The sequence below is a fragment of the Harpia harpyja genome, chromosome 12 (assembly GCF_026419915.1).
Source record: "Harpia harpyja isolate bHarHar1 chromosome 12, bHarHar1 primary haplotype, whole genome shotgun sequence".
In the NCBI taxonomy this organism is placed as follows: domain Eukaryota; kingdom Metazoa; phylum Chordata; class Aves; order Accipitriformes; family Accipitridae; genus Harpia; species Harpia harpyja.
The window spans coordinates 45,329,357-45,343,161 of NC_068951.1; the positions used below are offsets into that span (position 1 = coordinate 45,329,357).

The window sequence follows — 13,805 nt, forward strand, 5'->3', positions numbered from 1 at the left end:
CATATACGTGTAAGAGTACGTGTGGGACTACTGCCCTCTTCCTCCAAAGGATTCAGTCAGCTCAGAGGCTGGGTGTTAATGCTGCTTTGTTACCCTTCTTCTATAATGCAAGAAAGGACAGTCAAGCTAACGCTCCCATTTTAATGAAGCTCTCTCTAACCCCTCTGTGGCAGTCGCATGCTTTCTGCAGGGAGCGGTTACCACAGAAAACCCAGTTAGCATACTGATTATATGTAAAGGTGATCTGAAAAATCACAAAAGTAAAACCACGGGCTGGGAGGCAGATTAAGAATATTGTTAACTTCTGCTAAATCTGACCTTCACGTTGTGATGCAACAATTTTTGTTCCCCCGTTTGGATAGTTTGCTCATAAAGGAAAGACTAGCGAAGTATTGCAACATAAATGATGCTTTTCCATTTTTAAGAAAAATGTCTTAACAAAGGTTACATCAAAAGTCACTTTTCAATTGTATTCTAATGCAATATTTTGTAGGTTTTGTGACTACGGTTAAATAGCTTTACTAATTAATGTTTTACTGTCACTAGCGAGGGTACATCATAAAGCCCTTAAAGTATATTGGAGAGGACCAATAGGCAAGAGAGAACCTTAACATACAGATTCTGGCAATAACTGTGTATTTACTGTCTGCCGTAGCAACACCATCAGTCTCTCTATCAACTGGGTTACTGCATTCACAAATGCATTGCATTTTCTTACTGTTTTGATTTTTTGTACCTTTGAGAGGTACTATTTCAGCTGAAACCTGCATGGCAGAAGTGCTTTAATCAGTAACACTACCACTTAAAAAAAGTCAGTTTTCTAGAATATGGAGTTGCTTATTCTCTAATTGCTTTATATAGTGTGGATGTAGTGTGAACAAACTTAATTTCCTCTCCCATACATGAATCAGCAGTGTGTTTGATTTACCATCTATCTGTGGTTGACTTTTTCATAAAATAGAATTTCCTTCACATATAGTATGTGGTAATTAAATGTTATCAAATGTTACTACTTGGGATTTCTGATTAGTGGGTTTTTTTATGTAATTGGCCTACCTTTTCAGGTGAAATACAAGAACAGCCTATATGTAGGCCAGTGTTTTCTCTTTATTCCATCTCTCCCCGCTATAGCCATAGTTTAGAACTCATGGCAGTAAAATAGAAGTTTTAGATAGAAGTCCTAGAAGCTTTTTGTGTCTCATCTTGCTACTGCCCTGTGACTCTGAACATACTTACCTTTCTGTCTCTTACACTTTTTAAAAAAAGAAAACTAGCTGCTGTAGAGCTAGTTGGCATCATGGTAAATGCTGGCAGTTTACATGGGTGTCATGTCCTGAAGCACGTGCTAGAAGAGAAGGGGAGGGTTTCCCTCGGTAATTGTGAGTAAAACAGTTCAAAGCGGATTTTGTGAATGCAGAATGTCACTAGAAAGCGTGCATATTTTGTTTTTTGGAAGCTTATTACAATAGCGTACCAGTAAAAACTGTGATACTGAATGGTCTTGTTTCCTCTAACAAAAAATGACCTGACCTGAACTGAGGGTGGTCAAGGTTAAATTTTGAAGCTGGTTGAAATTTAGAGAAATTCGAACTCTGGCAGTGATCCATGAACAGACTGCAGAAGAAAAGTAAGGAGAAAAGGTCCTTTACACCAAGCACGTTGCCTTTGAGTAGTACCTTTTGGTTTGTTCTGGGGAGGGAATTGCTGAGCCTGGAAAAGCAGCTTTTCGGCAGCTAGGGATTTTAGCTTCGTTATTAGAAAGAGAGATTTGCCTTTGTGGGGGTTTGGAACAGGTCTTTCTACAGCTCTGCAGGTTCCCTCTTCCCCTGTCTTCATAGCACACACAGCAGCTACCGTGGGCTTTGCAGCTGCAACGACAGAAATGCTGATGTGCAGACAGAGCAGAATTGTATCTAAAATGCGACAATTAGTGCAAATGCACAGTAAATGACACTGCTGTTGATGTAATCACACCGATTTGAGTTACCAGTGTCGGAATGGCGGTTCTTGTATAGCTGCTGGTTTGCAGGGCAGTTGAAGGTGGGGAGTGAAAAAGCATCTACTTCAGTAACCCAGGGATAGTGGTAAAATAAGAATTTACTCAATCTGGATTTTTCAGTTTTAATGTAAGCTCTATCCAAAACTGAAGATGACATAGAAAGCTGTATTTAATATAATGTGTTTCCTCTCATGAGTTTGCAGTTGCTTTATAGAAACCCTTGAACAAGACATGGAGAGTACACAGCATTATTCACAAGCTATTGGAAAAAAAAAAAAAAGTAATGTTGCTACTTTTAACACATTTTATTTTTAATAGGCTTTTTAAAATTTGCCCTGGTATCTAGCCCCTAAAAGTAAAGTTAAATTTGAGGCCATTTCTCCACTATTTGTTTGCAAGTCTGGAAGAACTGATTTGATTTTATAACAGAAGAAAGTGACTTTCAACTTACCTCTTAAAAAAGGTAAGTAACTTTTTTCAAAGTGACTAATCAAATCGGATTTGTAGACAGTGCAGTATTTTAATCTTGAAGCAATTTACAAACATCAGTTAAGTTCTGAATAATCTGTGAGGAAGTTGAGTGTTACTACTGTTTCATCTTTAGGAATCTATTAAGCATGGAACATAATCTGTTACCCTCTGTGTAGAACTTCTGCGTGGTTTACTGCAAATTTAACTTTGTTTTGCAGAACTGCCCTTCCTGTGTATGTCAAGTAACTTTTGGTTTTATGAAGTAAGCAACTTGTGAATGGCTCCCTGGCACTTTTTGATAGACTGCTAAATTCAGGCAAACTTCATGCCAGTGCGGAGTCCGAGTGCACAGTAGAACTAAAAATCCAACTAGTTTAAGCATAAACCAGATTATTTTCTTAAAAGCAGAGTTAGGCTCAGCTATATGCTTCTCAACAGGTTTGTATCCCAGTTTATTTTTTCCTGGTCTAAACAGCAGAGGGCAGAAAGTTTGTTTTTTATAATCTACAAAGAAGTTTCGCTATACAATCATTTTCAGTGTTTGTCTTCCGATAAGAATTGTTAGCTTGGAATGTATTTCACCTTATATTTTCCAAATTTGTGATCAATTTTAAACTGAAAACAATAAAACTTCCAGTTTTCAACCCCTGTAAAACATTGTTTCTTGAATCTGCTAATTAATTTGCTAACCCACTTAGCAAAGAACATAATATAACCCAATTCTTAAAACTTAGGATGACGTAATTTGTTTGGTGTTGTAAAATGTTTATATTTTTTAAGTGTTGAGTAACCTCAAGAAGCAATGCTTTTCTTGCTCCTGGCTGGTTTTTGTTTTATTTTGTTTTAAATCTTTTTGAATGAACTCGGTATGATCCCTGTCCATTTTGTAAAAGCTATCGTTTAAGTTTCTGATACAAGTTTCAATGAATTCCCTGTCTCCGAAGCATATTTAGACTCTCTTACAAGCTTTATTTTCTTGTACTTTTGCTTGTCCCTGCCATGCTTTCTTGCAAGCTTTTAATGTACTAAATACTTTTTCACCTTTTAATTGGCTAATTAATTAGGTGTTCCTTGATTTATATGGGGAAAACTCTTTTCATTTAAACAGCTATGTAGTTAGTTTAGATATACGCCTATATAAATCTGAATTTTGGATTAGGCCTACAATTCTCATTTAACAGAAAACCCACTGAACTAAGATTTTGTCTTAACATTATATTTTGAATCTAATGATAAATCTATTAGACCTGTTTTAAATTTAGTGCTGTTTACGAAGTGTGTCCATGTATAGACTCAAAGGTATGAATGGTGATTTTGTTCCAGTTTTTGTAAGAATGCCCGTTTCCTATACTGTGACTTTGTAATATTAACAATAGATAGTGTGTAGGAAAGGAAGTCCAAGATTAGGAACAACCTGGCAAAACTCCATGAGTAGAGCTCTGCTGTTTCTTACTTAAGTAAATCAAGGGAAGGAAGTCTCCTGTCACTCCATGCTTGGCTTTGTGGTCAGGGTCAGGTATATTACAGCACAGTCTCTTTTTTTAAATACTCATACTGATTTTATTTTCAAGGTAAGTGTGAACTGGGGCGGTTTGATTACTGCAGTTGTATCTTGAAATTTGAAATTTCACTCACCCATCAGATTATATGTATCAATAGAAAACACTATTACTTCATTTAGGATTCTGGGTTTTGATTTATTTGTAATGTGGCAGGTTTTAAACATTACTAGTAGTTCTACTAGAAGATGGACTAGTGAGCAGACTGCTTTTACGTGCATAAAAGTGCAGTTTTTACTGCAATTGTGTAATAGAATTTTAGAATACATTTTAGGAATTACCATGAACATCAACTTTGACTTGCTCATTCCAGATTCTTTATGACAACTTATTCTAAACACATAAGGACAGGCAATCCTTCAGTCCATCTGTCAGATTAATGATGTTCATAAGAGGAACACCACTCTAAATAGTTGCATCCTGATTGTCTCAAAATGTAGATAATAATCAGACTAAGATACAAGCCATAGTGACCAAATATGCTGCAAAACACATTAAATACATTTTTTCCCATCATTAAATATGTAAGAACCTTCTACTGATCTTACTCTTTTCCTTTCCCTATCTATTGCTCTGTCAAAGTGGCTTGGTTGGGGTTTTTTTGTTGTTGTTGTTTTCAAAAGGAAAACGTAAGTAAATAGTTTAAAACTGAGTTTCACTTTATGGAATCTATCTTACTCCATAGTGTGCTTGTGTGTGTGTGAGCATTCAAAGTAGTATTCCTAGTGCTCCAACAGATACTTAAAAATAGCAGAAGTGCAGAAATCAGGAAGCTTCTCTACCAGGCCTTTCGAGCATTCAGTGTTCATAGATCTACCATAAGATAATAGAAAAATTTCTGTCCTGTTAGGTTTGTCTTTACCAGAAGCCCTAAGTAAGCCCTCATTTTAGAGAAATCCCTCTGTTGGTACTTACACTATTACTGAGGCAAAACCTCTTGTAAATATTTTTTGTTCTGAATTTCAGGAATTGGTTAATAATTTCATATGGGTGGCCTTTAAAATCACCATTGTTTATGCTTTTCTACATCCAAAAGTATCGTCTAATTTCTGGACCTAAGAACTCAAAAGTTTCCCAAATACTTCTCGATTCTTGCTGGGGATTGCCATTGCAGATTTTGCTGACAGTTAGCAGTCTGAAGTGGAAAGTGTGAACACGCAGGGCTGCCATCTCAGCCTGCAGTCTTGATGAAGCTGGTCTCCTTAAGTTGGCTGACTTTGCATGAACCCTGACCATGCACAAAGTGTTCAGATGTTCCCTTCTGCCAGCTGAGCCCTCTTGGACAGCAGCATCCAGGTAGCAGATGGCTGCAAGCCATCTGAGGGATGAGAGCAACTGGAGCTGCTCCAAGCAGATCTAAAATAAGAGTCAGTGCTTTGAGAACCAAGAGTTCAAGCCCCAACAAAGCTAACGTGGGATCTTCTGAGAAACTTTGTTACATAAAAAAGATGAGACTTTGTCATTTGTCTTGATTTTGTAATTATTGGAGGTTGTGGCATTTTCTAAAAAAGATTTTCTTCAGTGATCTTTGCTTCTTCATGTGATTTGAATATTGGGGGAATTTCCTCCTAACCGTGGCTAATTTAGGGATGTGTTGTAAAATCTCATATCACAAAGTCTAGCGTGGTCTCATAGTAGATGCTGTCAAGAACTCGCAAGAAAGCAAGATACATGCCTTTTATAAATCACTCAACAAATACCCTGAAAAGGATGCATGCATTTTGAGAACTTCTATGTAGGTTGTTTTTACCACACAAAGTTTACTTTTTCATCCTCTTTGAGTAAGTTCTATAATCATACCTTTTAATTTTTTAATGCATTGCTGCACCAGGTCCAGTATTTCACATCTTCCTCATGAAAATCATAAAACCAAAACAAGAAGGAAAGCAATACTATGTCTTCTACTCTTCCCAGGTATCAACATTAGAAAAGAGAAAATGCAGCTTTCTCTGTCGCACTACACCTACGCTTCATGGTCTCTCAGCTAACAGATGGAGATGTTTGCCTATTTCTTCCCACCTAAAGAATAAAGGCTCTCATTGCTCCGCATACTAGCACCCACTCTTGGGCTTCTCCCTGTGCAGCTAAACAAAAAGGGACATGGAAGAGAAGTACTTCTCTTTCTGCTTCACTAGCTGTTCTCGCTGTCACCTATGTCCTCGATGGCAGGACCACATCTTACGTGATTGTTTTTAGACTGGCCAACTTTAACACTTCCTAAAACAACAATTTGCCTCTCACCCCTGCTCGTTCTGCCACCACGGTTAAAAGTTAGTATCAAGGATGACATTCCAGGCAAAAAGAAAACACATGATGAAAACAGGGAATACTGATCATGAATGTTCCTTCTACTTGCTAGGGGAAATAGAGGATCCTACAATTCAAAAATATGCAGAACAAGTCACATAGGCCTTATCTTCTGCAGAGAGGGGAAAAGGTGAAATACACAGTGCGGAGCAACAAGTACAACCAACAACATATGTTGAAGTTGTGTTAAGAAATATAGGACCTGCCTTTTTATTTATTTTTATATATACACACACTTATTAGGTGACAACTGGCATGTTTTACGCTAACAGCAGTAGCAGGATGTTGGAATAATTAGGCTCTGTTTCAAATTGCCCTGCTGAGCTTGAGCAAATCGTATGCCCTCTGTATTGGACACAGGAAATTCAAACTGGAAGACTCTCCCAAAATATCAAATCTGATTGTAATTAAAATACTAGCTTTGTTTCCTGGCAAAATCTAAATCAGAAAACCCTCTCCATGTACATGCAGTTTTTATTAACAGAAAAGAAAACTGCATCTTACTGTATCTTTCTGCAAGTTAAATTACTTATGCTAGAAAAAGTACTTTTCAGGCTGGTACGATTCTCAGCACTGTTCTGTGCTACCCTTCTGCTAAGGTTTGCAGAGCTATTCCAGAATATTTTTTCTCTGTAGCTACTCCTGTGTATTTTAGTCTTATTAGCTGGGTAATTATTCTGGTATTGTCAGCAGTGGTCACGCAGGAAGCCAGACTGACCTAACTATTCCAGAACAACTCTTGCCAATAAGATCATACTGTATTAAGCAATTTCTTTTTTTTCTTTTTGCAATTCTGGACTTTCATTCTGAAGCACCAGATCAGATCAGGTCCCAGTTTATTTTACATGACTATTTTAGGACTTACTCATCCTACAGAATTTGGCCAAAAATCATCTTCCAAATCTGCCTCGAGTAACTGGAAATCTTAAAGACTAGCTGGTTTTCTGTCCTTTAAACGTTTACCACCATTTCCACAAATGTGAATGTGCTTCTTAATTCACTTACGTGCAAAGTCAGCCATATTAGGAAACCTCATTTTTGTCAGCAGTTGAAGCTACCTGAGACAAACTGATTATGGCGTGCCTATGCATTTTGTTCCACTATCTTCTTGGGAGGCGGCATGCTAACCTCAGTAACAAGCAGCTGTAGTGTGGTGACTTCTGACACAGCTTCAGCTGTTTGCAAACTAGACACCACAGCTTTTCCCAAATCGCTGTTGCAGACTGTTTACGTGTAATCTGACTTTGGACTGATGTGGATGAGCAGTGTTGGTGTGTCCCATTCCACTGGCTTTGCTGTAAGGGGAATAACCTCTGAGACACAAACATTGGTGCAATTTTTTGTTAGCACAGCTGTTTCTGAAATGAATGTCTGAGCAGTCATCTACTATAGATGTTCACATAGCTTTCTTGCCAGTAAAATTACATCAACTTATAAAACAACATGAACTAAGCTGACAGAAGTTCTTTTTTTTTTTTTTTTCCCCGCTAGCAGATTGTGTCCACATTAGAGGTTTTGCTGGGTTGGAGATGTTGGCTGGGCAGATATGCTGACATAGCCATTTTTGTGAAACTTTGTCATATAGATCAGGTCTTTGTATTAAATAAACCACATCACAGTTGGCTACATAGGATATTCTTTCGTGCGTTCTGAGGTGCCAACCAAAGTGTAAAAGCTGTTAGCTACCTGAGAAACAAATAGCTGTGAAATGCACACAGATAAAACCCAGAATCTTAAGTATTGACCCCTTTCTTAAAAACCACATTTACTGAAGTATACCTTTCCAGAAGAAGTCTCTTGAAAATTAGATTAATATAAAACTATTAGCAAGAGCATAATATACAAAAAAGTCTATCAAACAATACCCAATTGCCACAAGTGCAAATAAGAATTAATTTCCATGACAAAATATAAATTTTTTTTAAGTGTAAATGTGGGTGTATGATGCACATGTATACCTTTGTATAGTGAAACCTCATGTAATCTCTTTACTGTTCCATTGTATCCTTTGTTCTCCATTATTTATTTTGGAGGAATAGAAGCTTTCTTTCTATGTATGACTCTTCACTGAAGTATATGAAAGCAACTAGATGTAGTTAATGACAGCTTAAAGTCTCTTTGCACAGTGCATACCCAAACAGAAGGCAGGAACTGTGCTCGTTCTTTCTGGTCTGCACTGTGTAATTGTTATTTGGTTACCCAGAAAGCATGAGATTTTCCCAGAGAATCCTGAATGTTTTATTTTATAGTAGACATCACACATGCATCTTCACTTATGTAGGCTTTCTCAGAAATATTTTAATGCATGTAGGGCTTTGATACAAAGCAGTGATGGATCTAGATTAAAAACTACAATATGTGGTATTGTTTCTTTAAACCATTAGATGCTCATTATCTAAGCGTACATTTGAAAGTGGACTTACTTCTTCTGATCTGTTTGCTTGGCTTTCCACTGATGTATAGACTGAATTTGCTGCTAGAAAATGGATGACAAATAGGGTATACTCAAAGTACTGTGCTTTTATGCATCCTTCAGTTGAACAAAAATGTCTGTACTATTCAAAAACATTTGAACAGCACATGAAATTGAGGTAAAATAATGTTATCGTCTTATTTTTTATAAGGTACTATCTTGTAATTAGAAGAAAGAAGTAATGATAAGGAGGCTTTCTATGTCACATTTGTGGTTTGGTTCCTTTATCACTTAATTCAATCTCATTGTGATGGAAGTGTCATTGTCTTCCATGGACTTGAACATATTGAATCATTTTCTATAAAAGCTGGTGGTCATATCCTATTTTTGTGTCCAAAGAAGGAAGTTACTGTTTTCTAAACAAAGAACAATAACAACAATAAGAATTTATTCTTACAGTTTTAATCACTTTCAGATTAGTGTAGAAAGATGCTTTAGCCTACACCAAGTGGTACAATAGCAGCTAATTATATTATTCAGTAAAAAGCGCAGCCGAAATACTATCATCTTGCTGAAGAAGACAGTTCTAGCTGTAATAAATACTGCTTAAGTTTAGAACAGATGTGCATATGCTTCCACATGAGATGCCACACTGTCTTATGGAAGTGGTCTAATTATTGTAGATGAGATGTCACCATGAATGAGATTACCAGAGCCTTGCCTTGAATAGGCATGTCATCTGGAAAGGAATGTAACAGGTAGATGGGTGTGTCTTTAGTCAAGGATACAGAGGCCTGGAGGAAGCAAAAAAGCCCTTGTAAAGGCTGTATGAAAAATCACTCATGTTCAGATCATTATCTGTACAATAATCACATGTGCACACACACAATCATCTAATATCCAAAGGTTTTAAACAAGGAAATTGCATGGGGAAAAAAAAAAAGTTATGTCATATCTGCATAACCCTGGAGCAGGTGCTGTAATTAGCACAGCTGTCTGAGCTAGTAAAAATGCTAGCAAGTGACCCAGTAAGGAAGGAGTAGAAGAATGGTACAAAAGATACCATGGAAAATTCTTAGGGAAGGGAAGCATAAACAAGTCTCAGGAGTACCGCATTTCCTGACCAGAAATATAGCAGATGTGGGGGAGAAAACAAAAAAAACCAACAAAGCCCAAGGAGGAGATCTGCCTAGTCAATGGAAACATGAACAGGAAATGTAAGGAAAAATAAATGACACAGAATATTTGTTAAAGCAAGGAAATCAGGAAATGCACAAGTAAGATCTGTTCCATAGAGCTAGCTGATCCTAATCTGGAGTTCATGTACAGGCTTAAGCTGTGAATCTCAGAATCTGCATTACCAATATTAAATGTAATACTGATCAAGGGACAAAGATTGTCCAAGAGTCAGGTCCAAGTTCTAAGCTGGAGAAGCCAAGTGAAGTTCAGAATAGTTCATGCTTCTTAAGAACTAAGTCAGTTCAGAAAAAAATTACTTACCTAGGACTTCTCTAATGTAGATTCTGATTACTGAGGAGGATGTGTTCTTATCAATCAGCATAGCCTGAAGTCTGTCCAAAAGGCAGAAATAAAATGAAGAAATGCATTACTAAAATAAAGTGTGTGTTTGTATAGCCAATGTGTGATATCTCTATGTGTGTAGTCATAAAAGCACTGTATGCTTCCTATTGTAAAAAACCACACTGAAGTTGGAAAGTGAACAATATTATTCTTTATAGATGCAGCTACAGAATTTAAGCAAATTCTGGTCACATCACCATTCAAAAGTTGTTCCAAGTGCACCAGAAAATGAGACAAGATGAAAAAAAAATTGTATGTATCACATTTACTTTATAGAAAGTCTCAGGAATGCATTTTGATGACAGCTCTGGCTTCTAGTACAGACTAAGTGGAAGACAAGTGACTGTGAACAGGCGGTCAGGATAGATGCACAAAGTATCACAGCTACATTTGAAATACCACCTATGGATAGTGAGTTGGAAAGATTCGTGAAACAACTCTGCACGGAACTCGTACCTGTCAGCAAAGGGCTAAACCTTACCTAAACTGCAACAAAGGAATGCTTCCTTCCTTTTTTCCCCATTGCCATAGCATCACTAAATTATGCTATGAAGCTTGTACGTGAACTGATTTACGTATCATTTTGCTTCCAGAAATTAGTGTCACCCATGAATTTCCTCAATAATGGTTTTAAAGCAAAGCTAATTAGGTTGACAGAAATTCGCTTGCATCAGGAGAGAAAGTGCTCCACGTTCCCTTGAAGGCTAAAGCCACGCTTGTAACTGCATTGCGTGACAGGAAGGCGCAGCTGCTCCGCCTGCTGCGGGCCCCGGGGCGACGGCCGGGCCGGGCCAGCCGCTCCCGCCAACGAGCCGGCCCGGCCCCCCCGCGGGCCGCCTGGGGCCCTCCGCAGCGCGCCGGGGCCCGGGCCGGCAGCGAGCGCGGCCGCGGTCGCCGCGCCCACCCGGAACGCCCCGCCCGGCCTCCATGGCGCCGCCTTCCCCCGGCCTCCGCTAACTCCGTGCGGGACGGGGGCAGCGGCGGCCCGAGGACAGACCCTCTTGCCAGGGCTCTGAGGGACACCCGGGCAGTCCCCGGCCCCAGCCCCGGCGCGCTCTGAGGGACACCCGGGCAGTCCCCGGCCCCAGCCCCGGCGCGCTCTGAGGGACACCCCGGCGGTCCCCTGCCCCGATCCCGGCGGGCTCTGAGGGACACTTGGGCGGGCCGGGCCTGACCCGTGGCCCCGCCGCCCCGAGGGTCCCTCTGCTAGGCGGGGAAGCCGCCCCCGCCACACAGCGGCTCCGAGTACCCAAAGTTTCCGCGGCAGTTGCATAACTGCGGGCGGGGCGGGGCGGGGCGGGCCGTCGCGGGGCGGGCGGGCGGGGCCGGCGCTGCCCTCGTCCCGCCGCTGCCCGGCGCGGCCCGGCCCGGGGGAGGGCGCCGCGCTGCCCGGGGGCTGACCCGCCCGCCCCTCCGCCGGCCGCGCGGGACACCGACACTGCCGACGGGGGCGCAGAGGCACTTCCCCGCGCCGCCCGCCCGCTCCGGCAGAGCGGCGCTGGTCCCGGAGAGCCGCCCGCCCGGCTCCGAAAGGCGCGTTCTCGGCGGCGGCCTGCAGCGGGGCCGGCCCCGGCCACTGCCTGCCCGCGCCCGCCGTCGGGGCCGACGGGTGTGAAAATGAACCCTGCTCCCGCGCCTCCGCCGCCGGGGCAGCAGGTGATCCACGTCACGCAGGACCTGGACACGGAGCTGGAGGCGCTTTTCAACGCGGTGATGAACCCGAAGCCCAGCTCCTGGAGGAAGAAGATCCTGCCCGAGTCCTTCTTCAAGGAGCCCGACTCGGGCTCGCACTCGCGGCAGTCGAGCACGGACTCGGGCGGCCCCCCGCCGCGGCCCGTCGCCGCCGCGCAGCACGTCCGCTCCCACTCCTCGCCCGCCTCGCTGGTGGGCTCGGGCGCGGCGCCGCAGCACGCGCACCTCCGCCAGCGCTCCTACGACGTGACGGACGAGGTGCCGCTGCCGCCCGGCTGGGAGATGGCGCTCACGCACACGGGACAGCGGTACTTCCTCAAGTGAGTGGGGCGGCGGGCGGCTGCGGGGGCGCTGGCGGGGAGCTCCTGCGCCCGGCGGTGGCTGCAGCCCCGGGGCCGGCGCGGAGTCCCGGGCCGGAGGGCGGTTGCCGCGGCCCGGTCCGCACCGGGGGAGGGTTGTCGGCCAAGTTTCACGGCGGCCAGATGGGGCTGGCGCAGAGGAGCGCGACGGGGGGTTGCTGGTCGCCGGGCCGGCCGACGCGAGCTGCGCCGTAAGGCGGCGGCGGCAGCGGGAGAGTGGGGGGGGGGCGGGGCGCGCCCTCGCCGTGAGGTGAGGGCGGCGGGGAGGGGGGGGGGGGGGCGCCGAGACCTTCCAAGGCTGAGGTGGATGCGAGGAAGCTCCTTCCCGCTTCACCGGAGGGAAGAGGAAGACGGTCGAGGTGAAGCGAGCCGTCGGGCGCGGGCTGGAGGGCTGCTTCCAGAGCAGGGGGGAAGCCCTGCCTGTAAAACTGTCGGTTCCGTATTTCTTTACTGCTTCGTCTCACGTCCAAGATTCAGAAACTATTTTTTTTTTTTAAGAAGTTTAATAGCAGTTGTTCCAGGGAGTTTTCCAGAACGTGGGAACAGGACACTGTGTGTCTGTGACCTGTTGGAGGTAAACCAGGCTGTGGATGGGGGAGCTACATAACCTGGGCTCTCAGGTCTCCAGTCCAGGCTTTTAACTGCGAAACCACCGTGTTCGTTTCATGGGTGGCTTTTCACAAACGGAATGCACTGCTGCGGTACAAGTGGTGTGTATTATATTTATAGTATCCATATCTTTAGGGACACGGGAGGAGGCTTCCTTATTTTAGTCATAGATTTTGAGAAGTGTGGTAACATAACTGCCCATCCCTTCTGGCCAGTAATTTTTGGCCAGAGTGTTTTATTTATGACATTTGGAATTTGATTCAAAGCAGTTTAATAGGCCTTAAAATATGTAATAATTGTTATATGTGGTAAGACAACAGTGCCTTATTTTGGTAGATTCTGTTATCTCTGGTCCAGATTCATTGCAGATTAAGCGGCACTGTATTAACCCAATAAATATGCAGTGACAAAATGTTTACTAATGAAAAAAAACACTTACTGATGAAGCATCTACCTAAGGATACTGAGGGAGTTAAACTGCCAGGGTTACAGGACGTCATTTACTTGTTTACTATGGCCTTCTCAGTCAGAAGAGTAGTTCATACTCAACCTTGTGTGTGTATTCAGCCATAATAAATGGCATATAGACAATGCATGATGGGACTGGCAAAGATAGAGGATATTTACTGTTTAGAAAACTGATTAAATGCATAATTTACATGATTCTGTAACAATTTCTTTGCCTTGTGGCTTTGGAATATCCAAAGGGTTACTCAAGAGCTCAATCTTCGAATTACTCTGCGCAGAGTTTACATTTTTGACTCTTGTCATACTCTGAGTTACTAGCAAAGCACGAAAATACGTTTCGTTTCTAT

At 42.5% G+C, this 13,805-nt stretch overlaps 1 protein-coding gene and 1 long non-coding RNA gene across 2 annotated transcripts in view; one reads left to right on the forward strand and one right to left on the reverse strand.

Moving 5' to 3' along the window:
* Positions 1-9,179: 9,179 nt before the first annotated feature.
* Positions 9,180-11,614, reverse strand: LOC128148697 (uncharacterized). The gene is made up of 3 exons (XR_008237378.1): positions 10,600-11,614; positions 10,250-10,320; positions 9,180-9,543 (listed from the first exon to the last, which is right to left on the reverse strand). It is a non-coding gene; the product is annotated as an uncharacterized LOC128148697 (long non-coding RNA).
* A 58-nt stretch (positions 11,615-11,672) lies between these two features.
* The window catches only part of WWTR1 (WW domain containing transcription regulator 1), an 84,471-nt gene continuing 82,338 nt past the window's right edge, over positions 11,673-13,805 (forward strand). Inside the window, exon 1 of the mRNA XM_052802766.1 lies at positions 11,673-12,342. Coding sequence (XP_052658726.1) covers positions 11,948-12,342 — 395 coding nt within the window. The 5' untranslated portion in view covers positions 11,673-11,947. The remainder of the gene's footprint in view (positions 12,343-13,805) is intronic.